This window comes from Drosophila erecta, unplaced genomic scaffold (assembly GCF_003286155.1).
Source record: "Drosophila erecta strain 14021-0224.00,06,07 unplaced genomic scaffold, DereRS2 tig00000126-arrow-pilon, whole genome shotgun sequence".
NCBI classification, from domain to species: domain Eukaryota; kingdom Metazoa; phylum Arthropoda; class Insecta; order Diptera; family Drosophilidae; genus Drosophila; species Drosophila erecta.
Window position 1 is genome coordinate 6,323,760 of NW_020825209.1, and position 24,170 is coordinate 6,347,929.

The 24,170-nt window shown below is 51.6% G+C and overlaps 1 protein-coding gene across 1 annotated transcript; it reads right to left on the minus strand.

The window, feature by feature from the left end:
- Window positions 1-9,898: 9,898 nt before the first annotated feature.
- Window positions 9,899-14,195, minus strand: LOC6550233. Its single transcript, XM_026981943.1, has 5 exons — window positions 12,936-14,195; window positions 12,787-12,882; window positions 12,388-12,721; window positions 12,304-12,321; window positions 9,899-11,970 (listed from the first exon to the last, which is right to left on the minus strand). Exons 1-5 carry the CDS (start codon window positions 14,193-14,195, stop codon window positions 9,899-9,901), a joined length of 3,780 nt encoding a protein of 1,259 aa, XP_026837744.1.
- Window positions 14,196-24,170: the final 9,975 nt, after the last annotated feature.

The following is a 24,170-nucleotide window of genomic DNA, read 5'->3' on the forward strand; positions in this document are numbered from 1 at the left end:
CCAAAACATTCATATGGCGCACCAAAAATATTCGTCCGCACGCGGAGGAGCAAAATCCAAAATCCAAAATCCAAAATGCCAAAAATCCAGCAGGAGATGCTGACCCCCACACCATGGGCCATTCTTTCTCGCATGGCGCTACCAACTATGGAATATGGAACTGCAAATGGGCAACGGTGTGCTGCCAAATGATGATACCGTTGTGCAAATGTATCTCCATCTGTCTGCCCCGGCCAATTCCCCATTTCTTTATCGGTGTGTGACTAATATCATTCTGGCATGCCAAACGCATCCGAGCACGCAGAGTATCGCAATATGGCAGTGGGTAATATGCTGGATTGGAATGGAAAAGCATTCAGCGGAGTACTGTGGAGTGGAGGACAAGGAGCACCAGACGAGTGAAGACATTAGGCTGAAAATTTACAGGAACGCATGACGAGGCAGCAAATGATTCGCTTGCCACAGACAAACGCTCATTAGAGCGCAAACTATACACATATGCATGTATGCGTGGATGGGCATATGGAAGGCACATCCCCGTCCCAGGGGAGGAAGTTGCCGCTTCTATTTACCTTTAGGCCGTGATATAGTGGCAATGGTAGCAACTAACGCGCACGTAGGAAATTAATGTTCAACCTTCACGCAAAGAGCCACCAGCGAAAGTTTGCGAGCAGCAGACAAACATTTGATTTAATTATGAGTGGCATTTATAGCCAAGAGCCCGGGCAACAGGATACATCAGGTACAGGTAGCACTCGCACACACTGACGCGCTGGCAAGGTGTTAGTCTGTTGATAATGTAAGCGAGGCGGGCCAAAGAAAGTCAGCGGCCCACCGAATGCCAAATGCCCTACTCGCAGTTATAACTTACAACTAATAACTGCAGGCTCTTGATTTGGTGACCCCGATCTGTTGCAACTGCAATACTGCGCACCTTTAGCTCACAGATTGTCCACAAACCTTTGAAGTAGAGTATCTGAAGTGGAGTATCCAAAGGTTCAGAGTAATGCGCCTATTTAATTAGGCACTTGCAACTGCAATACCCCGCACCTTTAGCGCACAGATTGTTCCACAAAGCTTTGAAGTAGAGTATCTGAAGTGGTGCCTGCATCCCCGGCGTATCCGTATCTTTATCTGCAGAGCTGTGCGTTTGCTTATGTGACTGCTTGTCAAACTGACACTGACAGCTTGCCTAAGTGGCAACTTAATTTCTTAATTGTCAACTCAAAACTTTTATCGGGCACCTGCCTGTAACTTATGCTCTCAGTTCCCAGTTCCCATTTCCCATATCCCACTTCCCAGTTCGAAGTTCCCTGTTTCGTGGGCCAAGAAAACTATCCAAACTTGGCTCGCCGACCGGCTGCGGTTTGGCTTTGAGATAGTGGAAGCCGAGTTCATTTCCACCATTTTGACAGATAAGGTGATTGAGTGGGTGGGCGGGGCGCTTCTTGGTTGGGTTTTGGCCCAAACTTGCGACTTGCGACTTGCGTAGCTGACAAAGTGACACGCGATGGAGGAAGGTGCAAAGCGGAAAGTTTTTGAGCTAGTGCCATCTGAATAATTTAGGGGGCACTCTTTGGAGTCGTGTATGTACCCGGTTTGGACATGGTTCACTGGCCCATGCCAGTCCATGCCAGCCCATGGAACCCAAGCTCCAAGCCAAGTTCCGTTCGCGGAGCGCCTCGTTAATGCCTGTATAATTTAACGCCACTTTAAATTTTAATTGTCTAAATGAAAATGTCGCTCGGTCTGGTCTCCGACTCCGACTCCGACTCCGGCTGCCTTGTCATTTCATTTCCATAAAGTTTTCCACCAGCTTTGGCCCGATTTGCCGCACTGTGGAGTTTCCACGTTTTAATTGCAACCCCTCGGCCGGAGGTTGCTGGCAACAATTTGTTACAAATAATTATCATAACCTGATTAACATGAGCTCGCCGAGTGGGTGGATGGCTGGATGGCCGCGTCCTGGCCAGGGTGGTTCGTCCTGGCCAGGCGGGAGTACATGGAGCCGCGGGAAAGGGGTTGGGTTGTGTCGCTCGTCTTAATTTGTGAAAGTTTTAAAATGCCGTCGCTGTCTCCTGTCTCCTGTTTCTTATTTTTTATGCATGCTGGGAACAATCTCGGCACACACACATGGCCCAACTGCTCCGCCTTCCATCTTAATTATGCCAAGTGCCCGCCATCGCCATAATCATCGCCGGTGTCGCCTCCTTGTCGCTTGTAATTCGGCTGCATAATTAGAATGGTAAAAATGCCAAGGAAGTATTTGCATGTTGCGCATGTTGCCTCCGAGTTCAGCAGTTCGCCAGTCGCGCTCCCCGAACACCCAAGTATTCCAACTTTAACCTGCCAATTGCCACGATGTCTGCATTGACATTGGGTTAATTGCAGCATAGCCAGAATGGCCCCTGCCACTTCCCGGCCAGCCATTGATGATGGCCTCCTCCGACCAGCCACTTCCGTCGGCTGGTTTATCAATAACCATAATGCTCCGCGGTGATGGGCACATTTCTGGAGATTCTCGAGATTCTGGAGATGCTGGGGCTTCTCTAACGAGCGCGTAAACGGCGCGTGCAATTTCCCAAAGCCATTAAAAAGCGAACTAGAAAGATATGGCCTTATCATCAGGGGTTTGAGCTGAAGAGCGAAAAGGAAAAAATTGGCAACTCGAACATTAGGATGGCGCCAGGTCAGGAAGGGGGAGCGTGAAATTAAATTGAACAACTTCTGACAGCTAATCTGGAATCGAGACTGGAGACTACTGGATGCCATTTGCCGCTGATCTCTTACAAGCATTAAATTTTAATGGCGCACTCAGAAAGTCTGCCAGAAGTGGAGATTACTCCGCTGGAGGAACTGGAACTGGAGGAAGAGGCTCCTGGAGCAGGAGCAGGAGCAGAGGATGGGCTAACTAATGAAGCCAGCTGCTGGTGGTTGCAAAACCGCAGATGCAAATCAGAGCGAAACCGAAAAAGAGCAAAGATTGGAAGTGGCACCGCACTGGCGCTTGGGTATGGAGGTCACTCCGTCTGAGGCAGATCGAACCCATGTCCAAACTAATCCGCTCTTAATTAAAGATTGCCACCACCAAAGTTTCGCCAGCTCACTCCCGCTCCTCCTCGCTCCTCCCGAGAAAATGTACTTACAATTTTCCATATTAAGTCGTTGTGAAAACGTTGGCTGGTCAGGCGAGGATGGGGATGGCCCCTGCCAGCTACGTATCTCCATTCCGACCAGCCGTCGCTTAACCTCAAGGAATAAATCTTTGACAAAGCTGAGCCGCAAACTTGTTTGTCCAAGCAGTCGCAAAACAAGTTGTCCACCGGAGGAGCGAAGGTGTTGCTAAAATGCTCCTTGAATATGTCTGGCCCAGGATGCGGATGCGGATGCGGACGTGGATGCAGCATTGGCTGCTGGGCACGTGATAAGATCATAATCCCATTTATGTCTTTACTTGCCAGCGAAAACTTTTGTCCCGGCCGAACGGAGTGGAGTTGGGTTGGGTTGGCTTGGGTTGGGTTGGCTTGGGGCCCAGCAGAAGGGCTGGGATTGGGTTGGACGCGGCTGTTTATGTTTAAACTGAGGTCAGAGAGCACTAAATCAAGTTGCCAACGTCCAAAACTTTCGCCTGCGCATGCAAAGAAGCTGTTAAGCAGCTTAAAACTATTCCTTTTGGCCGGGCAAGTACGGAGAAAACGGCTTCAGAGTCCTGCGTCTTCCGGGTTCCGTCCTGGTCTTGGTCTTGGTCCTGGTCTCCGTCGTGGTCTTGGGCAATTGTTGATAAGGCCCAGCCAAGCGACAGTTTACATTGGAACAAATTTGAGACTTTTGTTGCGAACTTTTCATCCTTTTCGTGTGGGTGGATGCTGGATGCTGGATGCTGGATGGTTCAAACTTTTGTGGGCGCAACGTGTGATGAAGATGCTGCCCGTAGACAAGGAGCAGGGCATGGAGATGCTATCGGGGCAGCCACTTACGGCAAATAGTGGCAGGAAATTGGGGGAAGCCCCTTCTTGTGCTGATCCACACAGAAAGCCAGAGCTGTGCACCAGCTGCGAAGCCTATGGAAGTCACCATAGATGGAACCACTAGTGCTCCGCATTTCAGGGGCGGCGGTACCCGAGGTGCAGCCGCCGGAACAAATAATCCTTAATGCGATTTGCTTCATTGGAGCCAAATTGTGCGGGCCACTTGCCCACCTTCATGTAGAGTACCGAAGCCACTAAACCTTGGCCAATTTGGGAGCGGAAAGTTCGAGCTGCAGACGGACATTATCGGCAGTCAGTTGCATTGTAGTTTTATGCACTAGAAGCTTGGCATTTCATTGAATTTTCGACTTTTCCATGGCTCAATTAAGTGGCCCAATCAGGAGCTTTGGAGATGAGGCTATGGGCGATAATCTGGGTTTAAGGTTCGGCCAGCTGCTGCTGCGTGTGTAATTCGTCTTGTCAGACGTGAAAGATGATTGAATTAACCATTTATGCTCCATTTACAAGCGGACTGGGCAACAAACAAGGCAAACAGGACCAACAGGACCAACAGGACCAACAGGACATGGCAGGGCAGACAGACAGGACTTTCGCACACACAGATGCGCAGCCAAAGAGAGAGAAATGAATCCTGGCACCCGCATTCTACATGTGACACATTAGCAGGAGCAGGACTGGGAGTGGAAGTGGGATTGCGAATGGGTTGAGCAGACGAACACTGTTATCAGCTTGGGCAAAAAGTGTCCTGCGAATGAGAACACACACACACACACCCACATGCATACATACGAACGGAAGTGGAAATTGTGCGATGTCTGCCTGCAACAGAAGCCAGGACACACAACATTCCACCGCCGACGACTGTTTGCAATGAGGTTTTGTTTCAATTTCCTTTCGATAGGCCACAGACATCCCGAAAATCGGGTGGCCGTCCGCAGGACGAGCGGCAGGACGAAGTGGGGCACATGGGTGACAAGGGTGACATGGGGGACAGGACGCGGGCGTCGACAATTTCATGCATAAATTCATCGTGTGTGTTGGGCTTTATGGTTGACTGAGATTCGAGTGAGATACTTCCTTCCGTTATGTTGTTTGTTTACTGGCAGGACACTCGCTGTCCACTGATGACTTTCATCATCTAAAACAATTAAGTTTCGTAGCGAAAAAATCTGGGAACCTGGCTGGCCGAGCGAATCGGTAAGCGGCCAAAACAATTTACATACTCGACATAACTTGGCTTAAATGAGTTTTGCAACAAATTCCGACAGCACAAAAAGGGGAAAAACACACACACACAGAAACAGGAGGAGGAGGAGGAGGAGGAGCAACAGCAGCTAATCCCTTATGGGCATTCTGTCCCCGCACTGCAACAAGGACCTGCCCAGACCCGCCTCCTCCTCCTGCTGCTGCCACTCAGTCACTCAGCCAGCGAGTCATGCAAATTTCAAGCGGCTGGCGGAGGAAAAAAGGCGATGCATAAAAAATTGTAAATACATTTCCTGTCGTCTAGTCGCACAAAGCACGGGCACGACCAGGAGGACGAGGAGGAGGAGCAGCAGCAGGAGCGGAGCAGCCAGGACGACGACAAGTGCGACAAGTGTGTGCCACATAAAAATGCACAAAATTGGATGCCCGACAAGATTCCAGCAGGCACCAGTCGCCTATCCCAGGCTCACTGATAGTGGACGTCCCTCAACCGCCTGCACATCCTCGCCCACATCCGCATCCGCATCCTTATCCGCCTCCGCCCGGCAAACAGGCAAAAAACTTTGCTGCCGAATTTAATCCAATAATAAATGGAATATTGCTGACCTCGGGCATTAAATTAAATGTTGTTATCAGTGGAGTGCAGTGAAATTATCAGTGGGCTTGCGGAGAGCCAAGCCAGCGTGCCAGTGGTTGTCGGGGTCACCAGCCAGGACATGGGCAGTGTGCGAGTGAGTTATATGCGCCGAAACTGGATGCCAAATGCCAAGGCAGGCAAAAAAGCCACCCGGGAGGCGGGGGTGGAGGAGGAGCCGGTGTGAGCCTGGCCAGCAGCAGCAGGAGCAGGAGCAGGACGTGGAGGAGCGCCACTCCGCCTCTTTGCGTGCGTGCGGCTCTTTTTGGCTCTGTTTGGCCGGATATTAAGCTCGTTTGCATATAATTTGCGTGCCACAGACCGCAGCACAAACACAAACTGGATCTGAATCTGAATCAGAATCGGAATCTGGAACCGAATCCGCATCCGCATCCGAGTGCCGGCCAGTCTGCTCCTGATGGTTTTTTGGCCTCGCCGCGATAAGAATGCAGCCGAGTGGAGCTGGGACACATTAAGAAGTCCAGCCGGAACGGAGTAAAGCAATTAAGTTTGCGGTCCAGGCCATCGGCAGTGGAGTAATCCTTTCTGCATTTGGTTGGTGCTGCGAGAACTGACACTTTCTGTGGCATATTTATGGACGGTAATGAGAGATGGATCCACTGCCGCTGGCCTGCGATGTGGCTAAATATACATATGAGGATAAAGCAACTGCTCCCAGCTCCCAGCTCCCAACTCCAAGCCAAGTGCCACCTCATCTCGGCTGGCAATCAGCCAAAGTCTTGAGCACTTTCGCATAAGTTAAGCTCATACATATGCCCGCCTCTTAATCCTTTCTGCGCCGGGGATGCTTTGTCTTGGCCGGAAGATGCCTGCTGGGGAGGCGTTGATTATAATTGACTTTGGCTGACTTAAGTGCCAAAATGGAAATACCGTGTAGCCTTTGACGGCGGGGGTGTGGGCAGTCCACATACGCGCAAGTAATCCGCATCTTCGAAATGGAGAAGGGGATCCATGGCTATGGTTACCATTTCCATTTTTCATTTTCCATTTTCCGTTTTCCTTTTCGCAATTTTTCCGCTCTCCCGCTTTCACTTAAAGCCAATGAAAATGAAAAGACCGACGGGACATACCTGAAATCAAATCAAATGATGTGCAACAATTTTAATATAATCAGAATGCGAATGGGCCATTCCAAGACGTTGTCCTGGCCACTGGTCAGTCTGCTTGGGCCATTGTCATGGGGGCAGCAAATTATGTTGAGTGTTCGCCTGCCCCGCTCCTTGGAATCCAATGTACAAAGTTGCGAGTCCGGGATTCGGGATCCGGCTCAAAAAAGCGGAATGCCTGCGAATGTCTTGTATCGAACGAGTTTGCCATGGAAACCCCGACCTCGGGACACAGGATACGAGGAGCACACAGGACATGCAGGGAGTAAGGGTTGCGGGGCAATGATTTGTGTGCGTGAGTCGCAAACAAAAAGCCATTAGAAACTTCCAGCTTCCTGGCAAAGTTTCGCCACCTGATGCAGGGTATCTCTGGGGTGGCCACAGCGCTTCACGCGACGACGGCGCCGTTCTAGAGGGTAGAGGGTATGCCAGCTTCGACTACCAACTGCCGACTGTCGCGCAATCCCAATTTCTTTTCGCACCTCGAAGGAAAAGTGCGCGCAACTGACATTAAAAAGTTGCAATCTCCTGACGTGCGCCAAAACCCACATCCCGGCGATCCTCATCAGAATTATCATTACCATCACCATCACCATCATCATCACCATCACCATCATCATCATGGCAACCGGTTTGAGGAGGAGCGCCATCGGAATGATTAAAAAACTTTCGGGTGCCAAAATCTGCATTTAAAATATCATTCGGGGTCAACGGCTCCGCCGCCGACGTCTCTGGCCTGCGGCACTGTAGCCTCCGCAGTCTCCGGGTCATAATTGATCCCCAGCGTCTCGTTTTCCACTGGCACAACACACACCACACACACCACACACGCGCCTCGCAGAAAAATCAAATTGAAGTCTATAACAAGCGAGTGACCGCCTCATAAAGCAATTAAGTGCATGTGGCTGACCAAGCAGCAACGTGTTGGAGTATCCCCAGCATCGCCGGCCAGGATAACTGACCCTCTGCGAGGACCGAGGAGGAGGAGGAGGAGTGCGAGTCCTGGCTGGCATGCCAGGAGCCGTGAGAATGGAGCTGGAGGCGGTGGCGCTGCTGTTGATGCCGCACACCGCATCGGGATGTGGCTGCCCGTAGTGGACGCTCTTTGGGGCACTGGAAGCTATCCTGTTCTCGCTCCCGCATGAACCATGCAGCCGAGAAGGATGCGCAGGATGCGGCGCTCCCAAGTAATTCATAGCATTAATTATATTATATGACCCATGTAGAGTGCCGTGGAGCCAGTGGAGCGAGTGGAGCTGCTGCCCAGTGGGGATAAGTCCTGCCCATGGCCCAATTTGACTCCCGCTTTCTAAATTGGCTCGTAACCGAGAGCGTGCGTTGATATCAATAGGTTTTAGGCTATTTAAACGAAATTAAACGCAGTACTAGTAGATCTCGATTAGCTGATCTGCGAGCTGAGCTCATTGCGGTCCAATTAAAATCACCTGGGATTCCCAGATCGACTGGCTTTATCAACTGAACTCTCCCCGTTGACGATTTTGCATAACAATTGCGCGTTCTTAATTTATGCGCAGTCCATGCTGCTCCTCCGCTCCTCTGCTCCTCCGGCAGCAGCAACAATGGCCATAACATTAATTGTTTATAAATAAATATGCACAAAGCGAGGGGCGTTTTGTGGGCCGTAGGCGCTAAACGCCGCGTTGCAGCTACACACACTTGTATATTGTTTCGTTTGTTTGGCCACGGGCAGATAAAAGTAATTAACGCCTATTCCGAATGGCCAGTGGAGGAGCAGGAGGATTTCGGGGACCGGCGAGTGTCGGCGGGCCATAATTATTATTGACTTATTGGCCACAATGGCATTTAAGAGTGGAGGCCAGCACGGCCGGCTCGGAATCGCGAAAGTATTTGCATAAAATTTGCATTGACAACGGTTGAAAGCAATTGAAACAATAATTTCGTCATTAATGTGCGACAATCCGATCACCTCCGCACCCGCCAGTAGTCCACCTGATTCCCCTGCTCCGCCTGCTCCGCCTGCTCCTCCGTGTGCGAATTGAAAACGTGCTTATCGCCGCGCATCAGCAACGGACGGAGTGGCCGCCAGCCGGACGGGATTGGCTCCGGGATTGGAATTGAAATCGGAGTTGGGCGAATGCATTTTTCTGCCATTACTCGCCCGCTGCAATTGTTTAACGCGTTTAATTACATTTGTTGGCCGGCACTTAATGTTTTTATAATTAATAGAATCAATATTGATACTGCCCCTCCGAGTGACCCGCTCCGTTCGCCTGCTCATCCTTCTCCTACTCCTCCGATGGCGATTCCCATTGCACCGCAGCTGTGGTTAATGGCAGATTAAAAATGTAGCCAATGCGGTTGAGATGCAGGCAAGCGTTAAACTGGTCTGGCCAAACTATGGGCGTTGGGCAAATAAAGCTGGAGCAGCACACTTTAACCTGGTTAACCCGCAACCGCAAGCGGCTCTTTAAATGTTAAATGTTTATTCGCCGCGACTTGCATTTAATTACATTCGCTTACACATGAGGAGGTCCGTAAGCATGCATGCGAAATGCACGGCAGCTCCTGCTCCTCCTGCTCCTCCTGCTCCTCCTGCTCCTCCTGCTCCTCCTGTTCATCCACATCAGAGCTGCTTCTCCATGAACGCGGGGATGCGGGACTCTGAATCCCGCCCAAGGACGCTTTAGAATGCAGGCGGCGTAAAAGATTAGCCCGATTAGTTCAAAGGGTTCACGGAGAGCCCACTTGAGAATTCCACGGCGTGAGCACGCTTCCTTTGGCTCCGGGGCATGGAGTCCCATGTCTAAGTCCGCGATGTGCCATTCGCACATCGTTATATGAATATGGAATGGCCGGCATTCGGGGGGTGGATTTGGGCATTTCAGTGCAAGACAACCGCAGTGTGTGTATTTTTTATTTAACAGCATAAAAGAAACATCAGGAATTTGAAAGCAGAAGGATTACTGCAGCAAGGAGGCGTAGGAGGGCTGGGCGTTCGTATCCTGCGCATTGTTGTTGTTCGGGTTGTTCTGGTTGATGTTGTTAAAGCTGGAAGTTCTATCCACCTGGACAGGAACTCCATTTTGGGGATTGGATCTGGGCGTGGCTGGCAAGGAAATCCTCGAATGCCGATTGCGTGGCGTATGGCCGCGTGACCCAGCCGCGTTGACTTCGAAACTCTGGCGAGGATCGGGAGCGATCCTGACGTGCTGCTGCGTCTCGGCGCTGCCATTGCATACGTTGATTCTGCCAGCTGGCACACTCTTGCTCATGTCCGGGTTGCTTCCACTCTGATGATAGATACTGACATTGTGCCGTGGACTCATGTGATTGGGCGGTGGTATGTTCATGGCCGTGCCCTGCTGCATGCCCATGCCCGGCTGCACCTGCAACGGCATCGGCAATCCGACGCCCATGCCCATGCCCATGCCCATGCCCCTGCCCATGTGGTTCATGTGGCCCACCTGGTTGATGTGGTTCATTGGGCCGCCGCGTATTTGTGGAGCCATCATGTTCGGGCCCATGTTGCCGTTGAAGGGCATTCCGTGGTGGGATGGATGGGTCTGGTGTGGCGGCTGATGTGCTGGATGGCCTGGATGTGCAGGATGCGCTGGATGTCCTGGATGCGCTGGATGTCCTGCATGTGTCGAATGCAGCGCATGGGTCATCTGTCCGTAAGGATTCTGGCTAAGAGCGCCACGACTGGGACTTGGACCGTTCACACGACCGCGACCATGACCGTACCCGCCACCGTTGACACTCTGCATCATGGGCGGCCCGGCGCTGTGGCTGAGGTTGCCCCCAACCTCGAACAGGATCGGTGCCATGGGCCGCTGCTGGCGCATTGGATACATCTGAGGTGGTGATGGTGGTGGTGGTGGTGGCGGTGGCGGCGGCGGCGGCGGCGGTGGTGGTGGTGGTTGTAGTGGGGGAGGTGGTCGCATGTAAATGCCACTGGGACCCGGCTGCTCCTGGCACATCATGGCCGCATTGAAGTTGCCATTGGCTCGCTGCTGTGGGCCGAACATCGGATTCCACTGGTTGCTGCCATAGTGATCCTGGGCAGTCGAGGGCACCTGGTACCTCGATGGGTCTCTATCGGAATGGCAAGGCATGGCTGCGGTTTCGGGCATGGGAGGTATCGGCGGCATTGGCGGCATCTGGGGCAACGGAGGCAGCAGCTGCTGATCGGACTGATCTCGTGGAGAGCGATGGGCTGGTAAATTGCTGGGAATCACATTGGGTGGCACCTGGGCGCAGGGCAGGTTGCCGCGCGGCGTTTGCGTCTGCGTTTGCACTATGGGAGCATCCGACATGACGTAGTTCATGAACTCGACCTCGCCGAAGATGAACCGCCGGGAATCGGAAGTGGATAGCGAGCTTGCCCGCTGCTGGACTGCGCCGTCGTTGCGCTGTGGTTCCGTGACCTCCACATCCTCATCCTCGTCCTCCTCATCGCCCTCGTCGTCGTCAGCCTCCTCTGCCTCCTCTTCAGCAACGTCCTCCTCGCATGCGTTCTCCTCCTCCACGTAGCTGCTCTCCTCGCTATCATGGCGCTCCATCTCGGCGCAGCGGAGTAGGCTGGAGTTATCGGTGTTGGATGACTCGGTGCCCGATGAGGACGATGGTATTTCCTGCCTATCCGCATTGTTCTCATCGCTCGGTGGATCCAGGTTCAGCCTCAGGTGCTCAATGTCAATGGGGTAGACCAATCTGACGCGAGGATGGGCCACGCCAGGGGCCATCTGATGGTTGCCATTTGGTGTGCTCCCATAGAGCGGTGTTCCTCCATTGCTGTAGCTCGCGTTCGTGTAGTTCCCGTCATTGCTTTGGCTGGGACGACCACTGCCGATGGGCCCATAGCGACATTGGTCCGCCTGGTTGCGCGGACTGTAGGGACCTTGGAAACGGTAGCCCCGGTACCCGCCCTCGTTGAATCGCATGGCTCCACCCGGCCTGGGCGTCTGCGAACTGTGCGTCGGCGCCATCGGATGACCCGCCTGCATTCCCGGGTGCGGATGCGGATGCGGATGCGGATACGGTTGGGGAGGGGGATGCGGTTGTTGATGCGGATGTAGTTGGGGATGCAGTTGCGGATGCAGTGGGGGATGCGGTTGGGGGTGCATTTGGGGATGGGGATGGGGATGCGGTAGCGGATGGTGATGCGGTGGTGGCTGGTGATGCGGATGGAGATGCGGCGGCGGCGTCGGCGGCGGTGGTGGATGCGGATGGGGATGGGGATGCGGCGGCGGCGGTGGTGGCGGTGGATGGTGATGCGGATGCGGATGGTGATGTGGGAAGGCGGCCTGCGGATGAGGCGGCCGGGCCATGCGATGCGACGCAGGATGTGGCGAATGGCCATGACTAGGATGCATGGCCATTGCTAGCGAGGTGCAGAAGGTGCGGATTAGGTCAGCAGCCAGGGAGTCGTGGGCCAAATCAGACTTACGCATGGGCCTGCCCCAGAAGCCAAATGGCTGTTGCGGTGGTGGTCCACTCTGCGAGGCTCCTGGCGAGGATACTGTCGGATACGGCTGCGGTATTCGAGGTCCACTGGGTGCTCCACCGGCTGCCCTATGCATTCGAGGAGTGTTAATAGGGGATCCTGAATAAAAGGGAGGCGGCGGGCCAGGCGGAGCAGGCGGTGGCGGCGGCGGCGGCCCAGGTGCTGGCGGTGGCGTTGGCGGAGGCACTGCCGCCGACGCCAATCCTCCCTGCGTGAAGAACATGCACATGCAACGGTACTCCGTCTGAGTGGTGGCGTCCACTGACTTGGGCGCTTCCTGGGGAGATCGCTGTGGCGGAGCCGATGATACCTGGTCTATGCCTGGTCATGCACGACACTTACCTGGATGCGGGCCAGGTCCTCCGGCGTGAGGCTGTTCGGATGGATGTCAAAGGGCAGATTGAGGCCAGTGAGGTCCGACCAGGGACGCAACACATTCTGCAGATGGGATCACGATATTATGGAGCGTGCCATTAGATTCCCAACCTTACCGGTGGCATGAAGATACTCGGATGTAGCGGCGGCGTCTCCAAAATGGCGCTGGTGTACTCGGCCATCTGTATGGGCGTCATGTACTTGAAGGGACCCTGGAGCAGTGGCTTCAGCAGGTCATTGGCTCGTATTAGCAGATTTCTCAGCGTTGCCATGAACTCATCCCGTTGCACTCCCATCTCGTCCAGCTGCGCGGCAAAGGACTCGAAGGACGGGAACTCGGGGGATGTTCGGGCTTCCGTTGGCACTTCGAGAAAATGGCGAATGTTGTTGGTCATGGCTATCGACGCTCGTCCAGTTGTCTCCAGCGAGGTTGTTTCATCTGCTGGTCTGGTTCGCGGACTGCCATAGATGTAGGAGCCCCAGGAATCAGTTGCCTCCGATGGTGGGTCGTCCGCCTCTCGGCGACCAGAGACTACTCTGCTCTGACGTCCCTCGCAGTTCATGCCCAAGCCAAAGCTGTAGTAGATGCGCTCGCCGCTGGCAGGATCGACAAAGTGGTAGCTCCGAGGAATATCGCTCCCTGGTCCGATGTATGGCCCCGTTCCGTTCGCGAGGCCAAACTCGAAGGAGTTCCTCGGCGCCGAAGTGCGTGGTGACCTGCGGGGGGGCTCCTCGTCGTTTGACAGTATATGGAATAACCTGGTGCCCATGGGATAAAACACGGGGGCGTCAGGGGACATCTTGACTCCGGTGGAGACGTCCGGCGGCGTCTGCAGTGGGTTGTGGGCCTGGGTGGCCGGACTGCCGCTTGGTGTCTGCGATCGTGTTGGGGTATCTTTCGGAGAACTCGTTGGGTCTGCTGGGGGATCTGATGCAGGGTCTGGTGGGAGATCTGGTGGGAGATCTGGTGGAAGATCTGGTGGGAGATCTGGTGGGAGGTCTGGTGGGAGATCTGGTGGGAGATCTGCTAGGGGGTCTGATGGCGGATCCACTGGAGGAACTGCTGGTGGACCCGCTGGGAGATCTGCTGGAGGTTCCGTTGCAGGATATGCTGGTAGTGGAGCTGGTTGCTCAATTAAAGCTACTGGCTTGGCTTGTGGTTCTGGGCCTGCTCCTACCACTGGTTCCACCTCTGCCTCTGCACTCCTCCGTTCGATGGGCGGAAAACCATTGTCGATAAAGGCCAGGGCAGTGGAAGCCAAGGATATGCTGGATGTGTTGGCGCATAGCTCCTCGCCAGGCACCGCCGGGTCCGACATGCCCAACGCAGAGCTGAGTTTCGTGCAGTCCTGGATAAATGAGAGGTCATGTTTCATCGCTCGTGTGATTTAATAAGGACACGCTTACTCTATGGGCTGGGTAAGGGATACATGGGTGATCGAGTTTCCTGCCGGCAGACGCGTAAGCTTTCCGTTGAAGGACGTGCTTGGCATGGACAACCAGCGGGGGCTTCCTCGCAAGACAAAGCCTCTAAAGCGCCCGCAACTCCTTGAGCCCCCTCTGCTCCTCCTCCTCCTCCTTCTGCTCCGCTCCTCCGCCTTCTCGGGGATCCTGTCTGCTGTTGCTGTGAAAACATTTTTGCAATTATTTCAAATATTTTTCAACACGGCTTTGAAACGGCGACGTGCCGACGAGCTGGCGTCCAGGACGAAACCCTTTTGTTCTCGCATCTTGCGCCAAAATATTTTTCCACATTTTATTTGGCGCATATTTTTTACTGCCTCGCCTTGGCGCGAAATTAGCGTGAAGCAAGGGGCACGCAACACGCAGCACGGAGCACGGAGCACGGTGCACGGAGTAAGCGAAAAGGATGGCAAAGATAAACTTTAAATAAAACATGGCACACAAAGGGCGGCGGGGAGGGGTTGCCAGGATATTTGGCAGGGCAAAACTCCCGAAGGAGAGACGTCGAACGGCGCGGCGCGGCGCAGACCGCAATTCAAATAAAATCCTTTAGGGCTTTTGACTTTTAACTCATCCGTTTAACGAGCGCTCATGTTCGTGAGGCAGCAAAATATGCAATCCCGTCCGGGGTGGGGATTTCCCGGCCAGGACAACAGCACCCTTGACACCTACACACACACACACACATGCCAAGACAGAGCGCCCGACACGGCCCACGTCCTTCGTCCTGCGTTGACTCCTTGCCATGCAATTGCAAAACGAGAGCGAAACAAAACGCGAAACAAGCAAATCCAACTAAGAGCAGGAGGTATGCGACCATTGCATACCCTGCAAGTGCTGCTACAAGCTTTGATTGAGCCAATTTACTGAAATACCATGCAATTACTATTAGCGAATAAATCATCCGTGTAAGACGAACTATTCTCAACTAAAATAGTGCATAGCAAATGGAATGTTCCCAAGCTGACACGAGGATGATCTTTTCAAAATTGCAGGGTAAGCAAGCGGTCGAAGTGGCCGACGATTTGGTGGCGAAAGCGATTTAAAATTTTTATGAGCCCTTCGGCCAGACGTATCTGAATCTACGCTGTTGTGATTGCCTTTGTCACTATTCCCGTATTGCTACGGAGCACAATAAGCCAAATCGATTGATGGCAATTTCTGAATTGAACAATTGCCACTCGATGTGGCATGTGGGCGTGGGGCATTTTTGAGGGCGCAAATCCCCGTGCTCGACTGAAGGACGCTTTCAGCGAAAGGATGCGCCAGGCGTCGAAAGCCTCACTTAGCTATGCAATCAGCCTGTTGTCCCGCGCCTTCGCCTTCGCCTTCGCCGCCGCATCCAAATCCACCAGCGGAAGGTGGATTCGCGACATTTATTAACTGGCAAATACACTTGTCACGGCCACGCCCCCCTTCGAGCATGCCTCGTTTAATAAATTGAGCGTTTTACGCAATTTATGCGGCTGATTTGACATTAATGTGGCCCAAACAGACTCGCCCACACATGCATAAATAACTGCGCACACATGTATGTTTATTTACATGTTGCCACCACCCCACTGCCACCCAACCACGTACCACACCACAACCCCCTCCCCCAACCCCCGCTGGCCGCGTCTTCATCTTCTTTTCGGCTCCTTTTTATTTATGACAACATCTGTGCCGGTTACTTTAACTTGCCCCATTCGCGAGGGCGTTAACGTGCATGCCACACACACGTCATTAATCATTTTAACAGCCCGCAACTCCTTTAGCTTCCACGTGTGCTCGTCCTGCTCGTCCTGGTCGTCCTGCTCGTCGCCTCCGCCCGTGTGTGTCTAGTTTCCGTTCCGCAAACTTGGGCCATTAAAAGCCTGAGCCACTAAGCCGGGCTTCCATTAACCGGAGGAACGTAACTCACGGCTAGGACTCCGTGTTGTGTACTTTTTCCCGCACTGCGATGCAGTGGCTCTCTTTGGGCAAACGGAATTGCATTATGCCAGCGAAAAGTTGGATTACCGGTGGCTTGGTATCAACAGATGGACGATTCTAACTGCCCATAGAAATATCTATGTGTGGTATATATTTTGAATCTTGCAGAGGCGGCAACCAATTGGAATTCATTCCATTCCTTTGATTGAAAAATACGTTTTTATGAAGGTTCATAGCGTTTCGCACAGAATATGTAACTAATTATGTATCCGAGAAGTCGGCGGCAAATGCTGCTCCCCCTCCAAAATCTAAGCCGAGTATTTTGTCAAAGCGCGGTTGTCCCGGAATGCGACCCAACCCCCCAGTTGCCAGTTGCCAGTTGGCAGCTCCTGGTAGTTAGTTTGGTAACGCCTCCCCAGCTGGGCCACAACAATTCCCAGTTGCCAGTCAAAGTCAAAGTGAAAGTGGAAGTGGAAGTGGAAGTGGAAGTCGAAGAGTTGAAAACCCTCAGACGCAGCAATAATTCACGTGTGCCAGCTAATAAATTAGGGGGAATGCGCATCAAAGGATAACTTTTGCGCTCCACTTAAGGCCAGGACGAGCGCCCACACCATCCGGAAAGCATTAACCTGGCCAAATAATCAGCTGTAAATATTTTATACAACGTGCAACTTTGACAAACGAAATTCCCGGCGGCGGGGCGAAACTATGTGTGGCATGCCCCAGTTGCGTGCCACGGTAATCCGGGCATAGCTGCTCATGGATACGGGCTCCACTGGCCAGCCCATCGAGATGACCAGCATGGCGATGGGGCGGCTTACGATAAGAAAGCAACAAATAGAAATCAACATCAATGGCTAATCAAAATAAATGCCACAAGGAATGGGGCCGCAAGAAGTGCTTGTGACAAATGTCGAGCTTAGCAGGCAGTGGGGAGAATCCTCGATGGGGGATTGGTAACTGGGAACTGGGAACTGGGGATTCATCTGGAGGCAACTTTCACAAATCCCTGCTCGCTTTGGCCGAGGCCATAAATTCATTTTGCCTCGCTGCACATGCAAATGTCCTGTCCAACTGTCCTAATGAGTGGCGTGGTGTGGGCGCCCGGCAAAAACAGCACACAATGAGTCCTTAAAGATTAATTAATCTTTTGGTGCCACATGCGGCTGCCGTCGAGGATAATGCGTGTGCCAGTGTGCGTGTGTGTGTGTGTCGGCTGACCATTGTCCTGCGTCCTTTCTGGTTACGGTTTTAAGCTAATGACACAAAACGCCAAAAAGGATGCGAACCGCAACCCCGAAGGGGTCAGAACAGGATCGGTCAGGGGATGTGGGTGTGGGCTCCTGGTCGAGCTTATCTTTTGCTTTTGAAGAAATAATTAATGACCTCGTTTTTGCCACTGTGCCACACGGACCAGACACCACGGACAAGGGAGCCAGGCCATTAAAAATCGTTTATTTCGATTTGATTTAATCCAAAATAGATTGCCTGTCCTGAGGACCCAGTGCACACAGCACCCGTGCCCAGTGCCCTGCTCCCCGGACAAACGAACGATGCGGCCAATTTATGCACTCAATTTGCAGTGGGCCGGGTGGAGATGGGGAGTCAGCCGCATAGCTGTGCGTTTATAAATTTCATTGGTTAATCCTTATTTTCGCATTAAGCGCGAGCACCACCGCAACCGCTATGCAAATGTTGCAATGTCCTGTTGCACCAACGCTCCTGCCCCTGCCCCTGCCTCTGCCCCTTTGGCAATTAAACTAATCGCACGCAGGGCTTAAAACGCGATTTGTGGCGTCGATTGCCAATTGCGGCACGGCCCTTTGGCCTTTTAGCGATTTTGCGATTTGCCACAAAATTTATTTAACCGACAGGCGGCTGCACAGCCCGGAAACCCGATCCCGATCCCGATCCCAATCCAAATCCCCGCTAGATGCCATTCGGGGCAGCGGCCCTTTTTAGCGGTTTCTGCGGCACGGCGCCTAATGCAAATGTTTAGTTACGGTTACGGACGGACAAGCGGACAAACGGACAAATGGACATACGGACAAACGGACAGCCGAAAAGAACATCACAAATGTGGGGTATAACATGGGAAATGAGAGGATATGGGTAGCAACTGAAATAGTGTGTGTTTGGAGCACTCACCTGACTGTTCAACCAAATGTGGAGTCTCAACGAAGCACTAACAAAATCGTAGACCCCAAAAAATGTTACTTTTTTTTCCTTGATTTTTTTACACAAAATATTTTCGATGTGAGCTCTAGCCCACTTACAAAAAGACTGCGTAGCCGAAAGGGTACTGGCCTAGGAACACCTTTTCAAAGCCAACCTGGATCCCCAAATCCATGCGAGACAGCAAAACAATCTAGTCCCCATTGGGAGCAGCCCAAACGATAAGCTACTTGGTTAGTTTGAATGCCATGTGCTGCTAAGTAACGAGTGTCCAAATCCCGCGATGGTCTTTAGCGGCTCGAAGGGAATCCGTCAAGAGCGCGTCAATTTAATTGCGCGCGTGGTCCTGAATGCGGATGATGGGGCAGGGGTTCAGCCAGGACTTGCCACGTGACGCAATATCGCCCGGAGACACTAGGATCATCGGTTGCAGCTTGTGGCTAATAGCGGGCAAGGAATAGGTACAGCCGATTTGATTTCTCGCAAATTTCATTAAGCTAGATAAATGGCCGGCGATTAACAAGCTGTCTGTTGGCCAAAGTCCTTGCCCCTCGTCCTTTGGTACTTATGCAAAAATTCGTTATGGCTGCCAGAGGAGCGGAAGCGGAAATCACACGCACTTTGGTTTAAATACCCTAACACGGGGCGGCTTGAAAACTGCAGACATCCGTGCAATTGTTATAAGAACGGAATGTAATTGAGTATTTATTTTTTACATAAGTGCACTTTCTGGATTTCGCTCACATTTTTATATACTTTGAAGTAAAACTTTTTATACTTATACTTATAATAATTTATATAATTATATTTTTTCCAAAGCTGAAACTGCAAATGTCGCACTACATATGTGCATTGTTATGCATTTAACTTAATCATGTAGTAATTATACATGATATGCTATTTTTTTGGTGTTTTCAGTTGTGTAATCAGGAGCAGGGCATCCGCACTTCGTTGACGCCCTGGAAACCCTGGCTGTTCCATTGTTGTGCTCGCTGTGACATGATAAATTGCTGGAAATTATTTCTCAACTGCTGCTGGCAACTTCAACCCCGCTCCATTTCCATTTCCATTTCGGGGGATGCACGACTTTGCATATAGCTTTTTATATCTCGGCGATATCTGCGGTATCTGTGAAATGGCATACTTAAAAGTTAATTGTAGCCGAGCGCAAACTTTTGCCGCAGTCATTTTCCTATTCCTTATTTTTCTTTTTTTTTTCTTTTGTGGCGGAGTAGGCGGTGTTCCGACGAATTTGAAATTTATTCAAATTTGGTACAAACTGCGACATGTTGTAATTCTCTTAGCGATTGTTGGCCTTGTCGCTTGTGCTTATCGGATAGCAAGATTTGTGTTCGTTGTGTTGCGCCGTTTGCCTGCCGATTTTCGCCGACTTGAAGATTTATCGCAGCGAAAGTCAACTGAGACTGAAATGCGGAATCCGAAATGCGACAGCTGTGGGCTCATGGATGCCTGGATGCCTGGCTGCCCTGCTTCCTTGCTGTGTGGATTCGTGGCAAATTGGTCATTAAGTGACACGCAGACAGGCGACCACCACGTCCTGGCCCCCATGCTGCATCCTCGCGGCAGAGGTCCTTGCAGCCGGGGACATTTTAATTTGGTCTGTCAGCGGCAGACGGCCAACGAAAAACCGCAAAATGCAGGAGCAGTGAAACTGCAGCGCAGCAGACAAAACTGATTTGCCAAATGGCGACACCTGACCTGAAGCGCCCCATTCCGAGCCTCCTCGATGACCCCTTCCCAAGCTGCCATTTGTGCGGTGGCTGTGACAGGACATGTTGTTGATTTCTAATTTCACGCTGCGTTGTGTGAAAATCAACGCCGTCACATGGCGTTCGCATCCGCATCCGCACTCGCATCCAGAAGGGTCAAAAGGGTGCTGCCCGCAGAAAAACGCAGCTAATGAAGCCTGTGCCAATCGGGACTGGAAGTACGTAGGTGGAGTGCTGGGTGGTCAGAGGACACCTGACCCACCTCATTCGGCTCACCCAGCTAACCCCCACAACCACTTAACCCCAAACATTGAGCATAGAACCCAATCCGCAATTCGCAATCCGCAATCCGCGTACGTATCCGCATCCACTTCCGCGTCTGGCCGCAATCAATCCGATCCCATCTGTCGTCGGCCTGCCGCAAACTACCGTTATGTGGCCAAACTTAGAGGCGGCCATGGGGGCGTGGCAGGCGGCGAAATTAGCGCGATTTCCGCCACAACTTCTTGGCCAAAAGGAGCCGAAACAAAGCCAAATAAACAATGCAAATACAAAGGAACAGAACCCAAACAGGGGGATTTCGAATGGATGGGGAGCACCCTTTCAGCAAGGACATCTTGAATGGGGTATACTATGCAAAAAGGACAACGCCAAAATAGGGATATGAATGGGTGTGTTATACAATTAATCGGATTAAGATTGCACTCGAATAGTTTGGTAAATTCCGAAAAAATGGGATAAAATATAGGGTTCATAATTTCTATTTAACTTGAAACAAAACATATGCATTCTTAAGAGCTATTTGAAAAACAAAATATTAAAGTTTTTGACTTACTTTGTTAGACTTTAACTACTATTTGCAAAGCAGATGTGTAAATGTATAACTAATAATATTTGCATTCCAGCTCCAGCGTTATTTCAATTATTTTTGTTAGTATTTCAAATGACTTATAATCGGATGCTTAGAGCATGTCTTTTTTATATCTTTTAAGATATGAAAACAATGCTTTTACTGTATAGGTGCGAAAATAGTCCACCTTTGGAACAGAAAGGTGGAAGTACAATCCCCTCATCATCGCCAACTTGCTTAAAACAATAATACACCCAACAAATGCAGGACAACGACGGTGGAGAAGGAAGATGAGGGCGACCAAGTTGGTAAATCACCGAAATCCGCATCTTTAGCATCTTAACGGCCAATTTAGCACCAGGGATGGAGGTGGCGGGGTGTGGCAGGATTGGGTGGCCAGGCGGTGAGGAGGTGAGGAGGTGCGGAAGCCAGAAAAAGACAGCGGTGAAATTAGACAAAAGCAGCAAAGGCAATAATAAAAGATAATAAAACAAACGTTAAGTCTGTGCAAATGCCAAGGACTCCTCGACGGGGGGCATCCTTCCCGGAACTGGTGTACCGATGGCTTGGGGTGGTGCTTCAAGGAGGCCTTGGAAACTTCTCGGAGCTGCCGAGCTGCGGAGCTGGCCGAGCTAAATAAAAACACTTTTGGGAACAATAGACGTCGCCAAAGATATGACACTCCTTGTGCCCCAAACCCCCGGAACTTTTCCCTGAACGCAAACTTTTGCTCCTTCTGGGCGTTTGTCATTCTTTCGCCATTTAGTCAGCCCCTCGAGCTGTGGGTCTGCGTCTCCGCCTACTGGGTCCTCCAACCTCCAACTGCTTCATTATCTGCTCATCCCAATCCAACCCACTCGAGCTATCTTTCTGTTTAATTTCGCGTGCCGCAACGTGCAATTACACAAAGGATACAGATGGATACAGTAGGCAAAAGGTAGAAGGTCAGATGAGCATGGAGGTACAGCAGGCTACAGGTAGGCCCCTCGGGGAAGTTCGGGTCGTGGCAGAGGATGTCTTTGTTCAGCTTCAGAATGTGTGCGAGAAAAGCCAAGCTGGGGCTTCATTTGTAAAACTGCTTGTAAACGATATAGCAGGTGCAGGCAATCAGTAGGCGAGTTCCAGTACGTAGGCCAGTTCTTGACAGGCACTAACTTGGACACAACAAAATTATAAAGTTTTTCAATTTAATTATGTATTTGTAACAAACATTCCAACTTGTCAATAGAAAGCGAAAACGATGAAGCAGCCACAGACGCTCAGCAGGCAAATTGTAGTACACCTGGCGCCATCTATGGGCCAATTCTTGACAGGACGAGGTCGTTAGAGACTTGAAGCAGAGGAACAAAAACACAGGATTTAATTTTACCTATATTATATATTAACAACACCCCAAGGACGGGTTTTAAGCGATGAAGCAGCTTTTTGGCAACGGATTTTTGGTCCACTGGCGCCATCTGTTAGTGATTTCCTAACAGGACACTTTTAGCCGAGACACAGACCAGGGGCAGGCCACAACTATGCGACGTTGAAGTTCCTTTCGCGTTGCAAATCCAATGCCAGCTCCCTCATCAGCTTTGGTTGCTCAGATCTTTGCTGGATTTGCCACTCACTTCCTGCCGCTAACCAATTAAACATTTTGGGGTGGGGAAAACTCATTTCCTGCCGGCTTTCCGCTGAGGTTTTCCCGCATACGCGTTGTTATGCGCTCGTTTGTTTTTCCCATCAGGCCGCTTTTCGCCCCAACCCGCCACTCGATCGTTTAGCAATTTTCGTTTCGCATTTCCGCCGCCGCTGGAAAGACCGACTCGTTTCTCGGCCAACGGAAACGGGCCTAAAATCGCACAATCGCCGGCACTATGGCCAAATTCAAATCGAAATCGAAGTCCAAATGCGCCAGCAAAGCGTATCAAATGCCATGTTGACCGCATTTGGACAGGTTGCCATTGCCATCGCCCGATGGCCAAGTGCCAAGTGCCAAGTGCCCGGTGCCCAGTGCCCAGTGCCCAATGGCCAGTGCCAGAAAGCCAAATAGCGATAGACGTGCGCATTCCAAAGCTGCGTGCTCCGTGCTCCTACTCTCCAGTCCCCAGACTGCCGATCACCGATCCCCGCCAGCGTTCCCCACTGCCAATCCCATTCGACATTCTCCATTCAAGTGCCGCACTCGTGGTGCTATTTTTGATTCATTGAGCAATTGGCAATCACGTTCCCCAAAAAACAAAAAAATCAAAAACAAAACAGAAAATATGAAACAAAGTGAGGAGCAGCGCCATGGGCCATTAATTACCGACACCGAATGGCTTTATGGGCACAATATCTGGCTTTCCCGGCTAATGCCCACTTCCTTCCGCTTTTGCTCTTTACGACTCATCCGGATCTCAAGTGCATCTCGAGCAGCTGCGACATTGCACCCCATGTTGCATGTTCGAAATACTCGAAATGAGTGTGGCATGTGCCGCAGCAGCTGGGAAACTGGCTAGCTGAGAGCGGAACTCGAGGCGCCACAACGCGTTGCGGCGAAAGCGGACACCTAGATGCATCATGGGAGATGATCCCCTGCGGGATCCCAATTCCCGCAGCAGCAACGCTAGACTGCAAACTCCTTGCTCCGCCAGCTGAACAGTTGGCAGTTGCTAATTTATGCCACGTCGCGGCTAATTAATTTCTGCTGGCCAGGCCATCGGCCATCGGCCATCAGGCCCATGGCTGTGCAATCTGCCATCAGAAGCTCTTGGGTTCCGTGCGCGGAATGGTCAACAATGGACTGGGGGAACGGCGCGGCTGGGATGTGGGCTTTTCATTGGAAATTATTTGCGCGTCGCCCTCTATGCGAATTTCATTTACAAATATTATAGGCAATAATATGTATGGACAGCCATCGTTTGGGATTGTGTAACTGCACAACGAGCAGCATTAATAAATGCAAAGGCATTCGCTGTCGTCGTCGCAGATTACCATTTTCAATGTTAACTTGGAGACAATTCCGTAAAAATGCAAATGCCACATGCGAGGTGCACCCAACGCCAGAGGAGGTGGAGGAGTAGTTGGGGGCCACCGCCTATTTCCATTTCCATTTTCATTTTCATTTCCACTGAAAGACGTTTCCTGGCCCGCGTTCGCCGCCCCCATCCAAGTGCCGCTCCTCCCGCCTCGAGAAGATCTCCGGCATCCATAGACACGCAATTAGGCACGCACCTACATACTGTGTGCATGTG

What these genes read in the sequence shown, in the direction of transcription:
- LOC6550233 (XM_026981943.1), bottom strand. Translation starts at nt 14,195, where the DNA reads ATGAAACATGACCTCTCATTTATCCAGGACTGCACGAAACTCAGCTCT. An exon ending in CGAGTATCTTCATGCCACCG is followed by an intron (nt 12,883 to 12,935) that starts GTAAGGTTGGGA and finishes TCCCATCTGCAG; the next exon opens with AATGTGTTGCGTCCCTGGTC. An exon ending in AGGACCTGGCCCGCATCCAG is followed by an intron (nt 12,722 to 12,786) that starts GTAAGTGTCGTG and finishes CGATCTCCCCAG; the next exon opens with GAAGCGCCCAAGTCAGTGGA.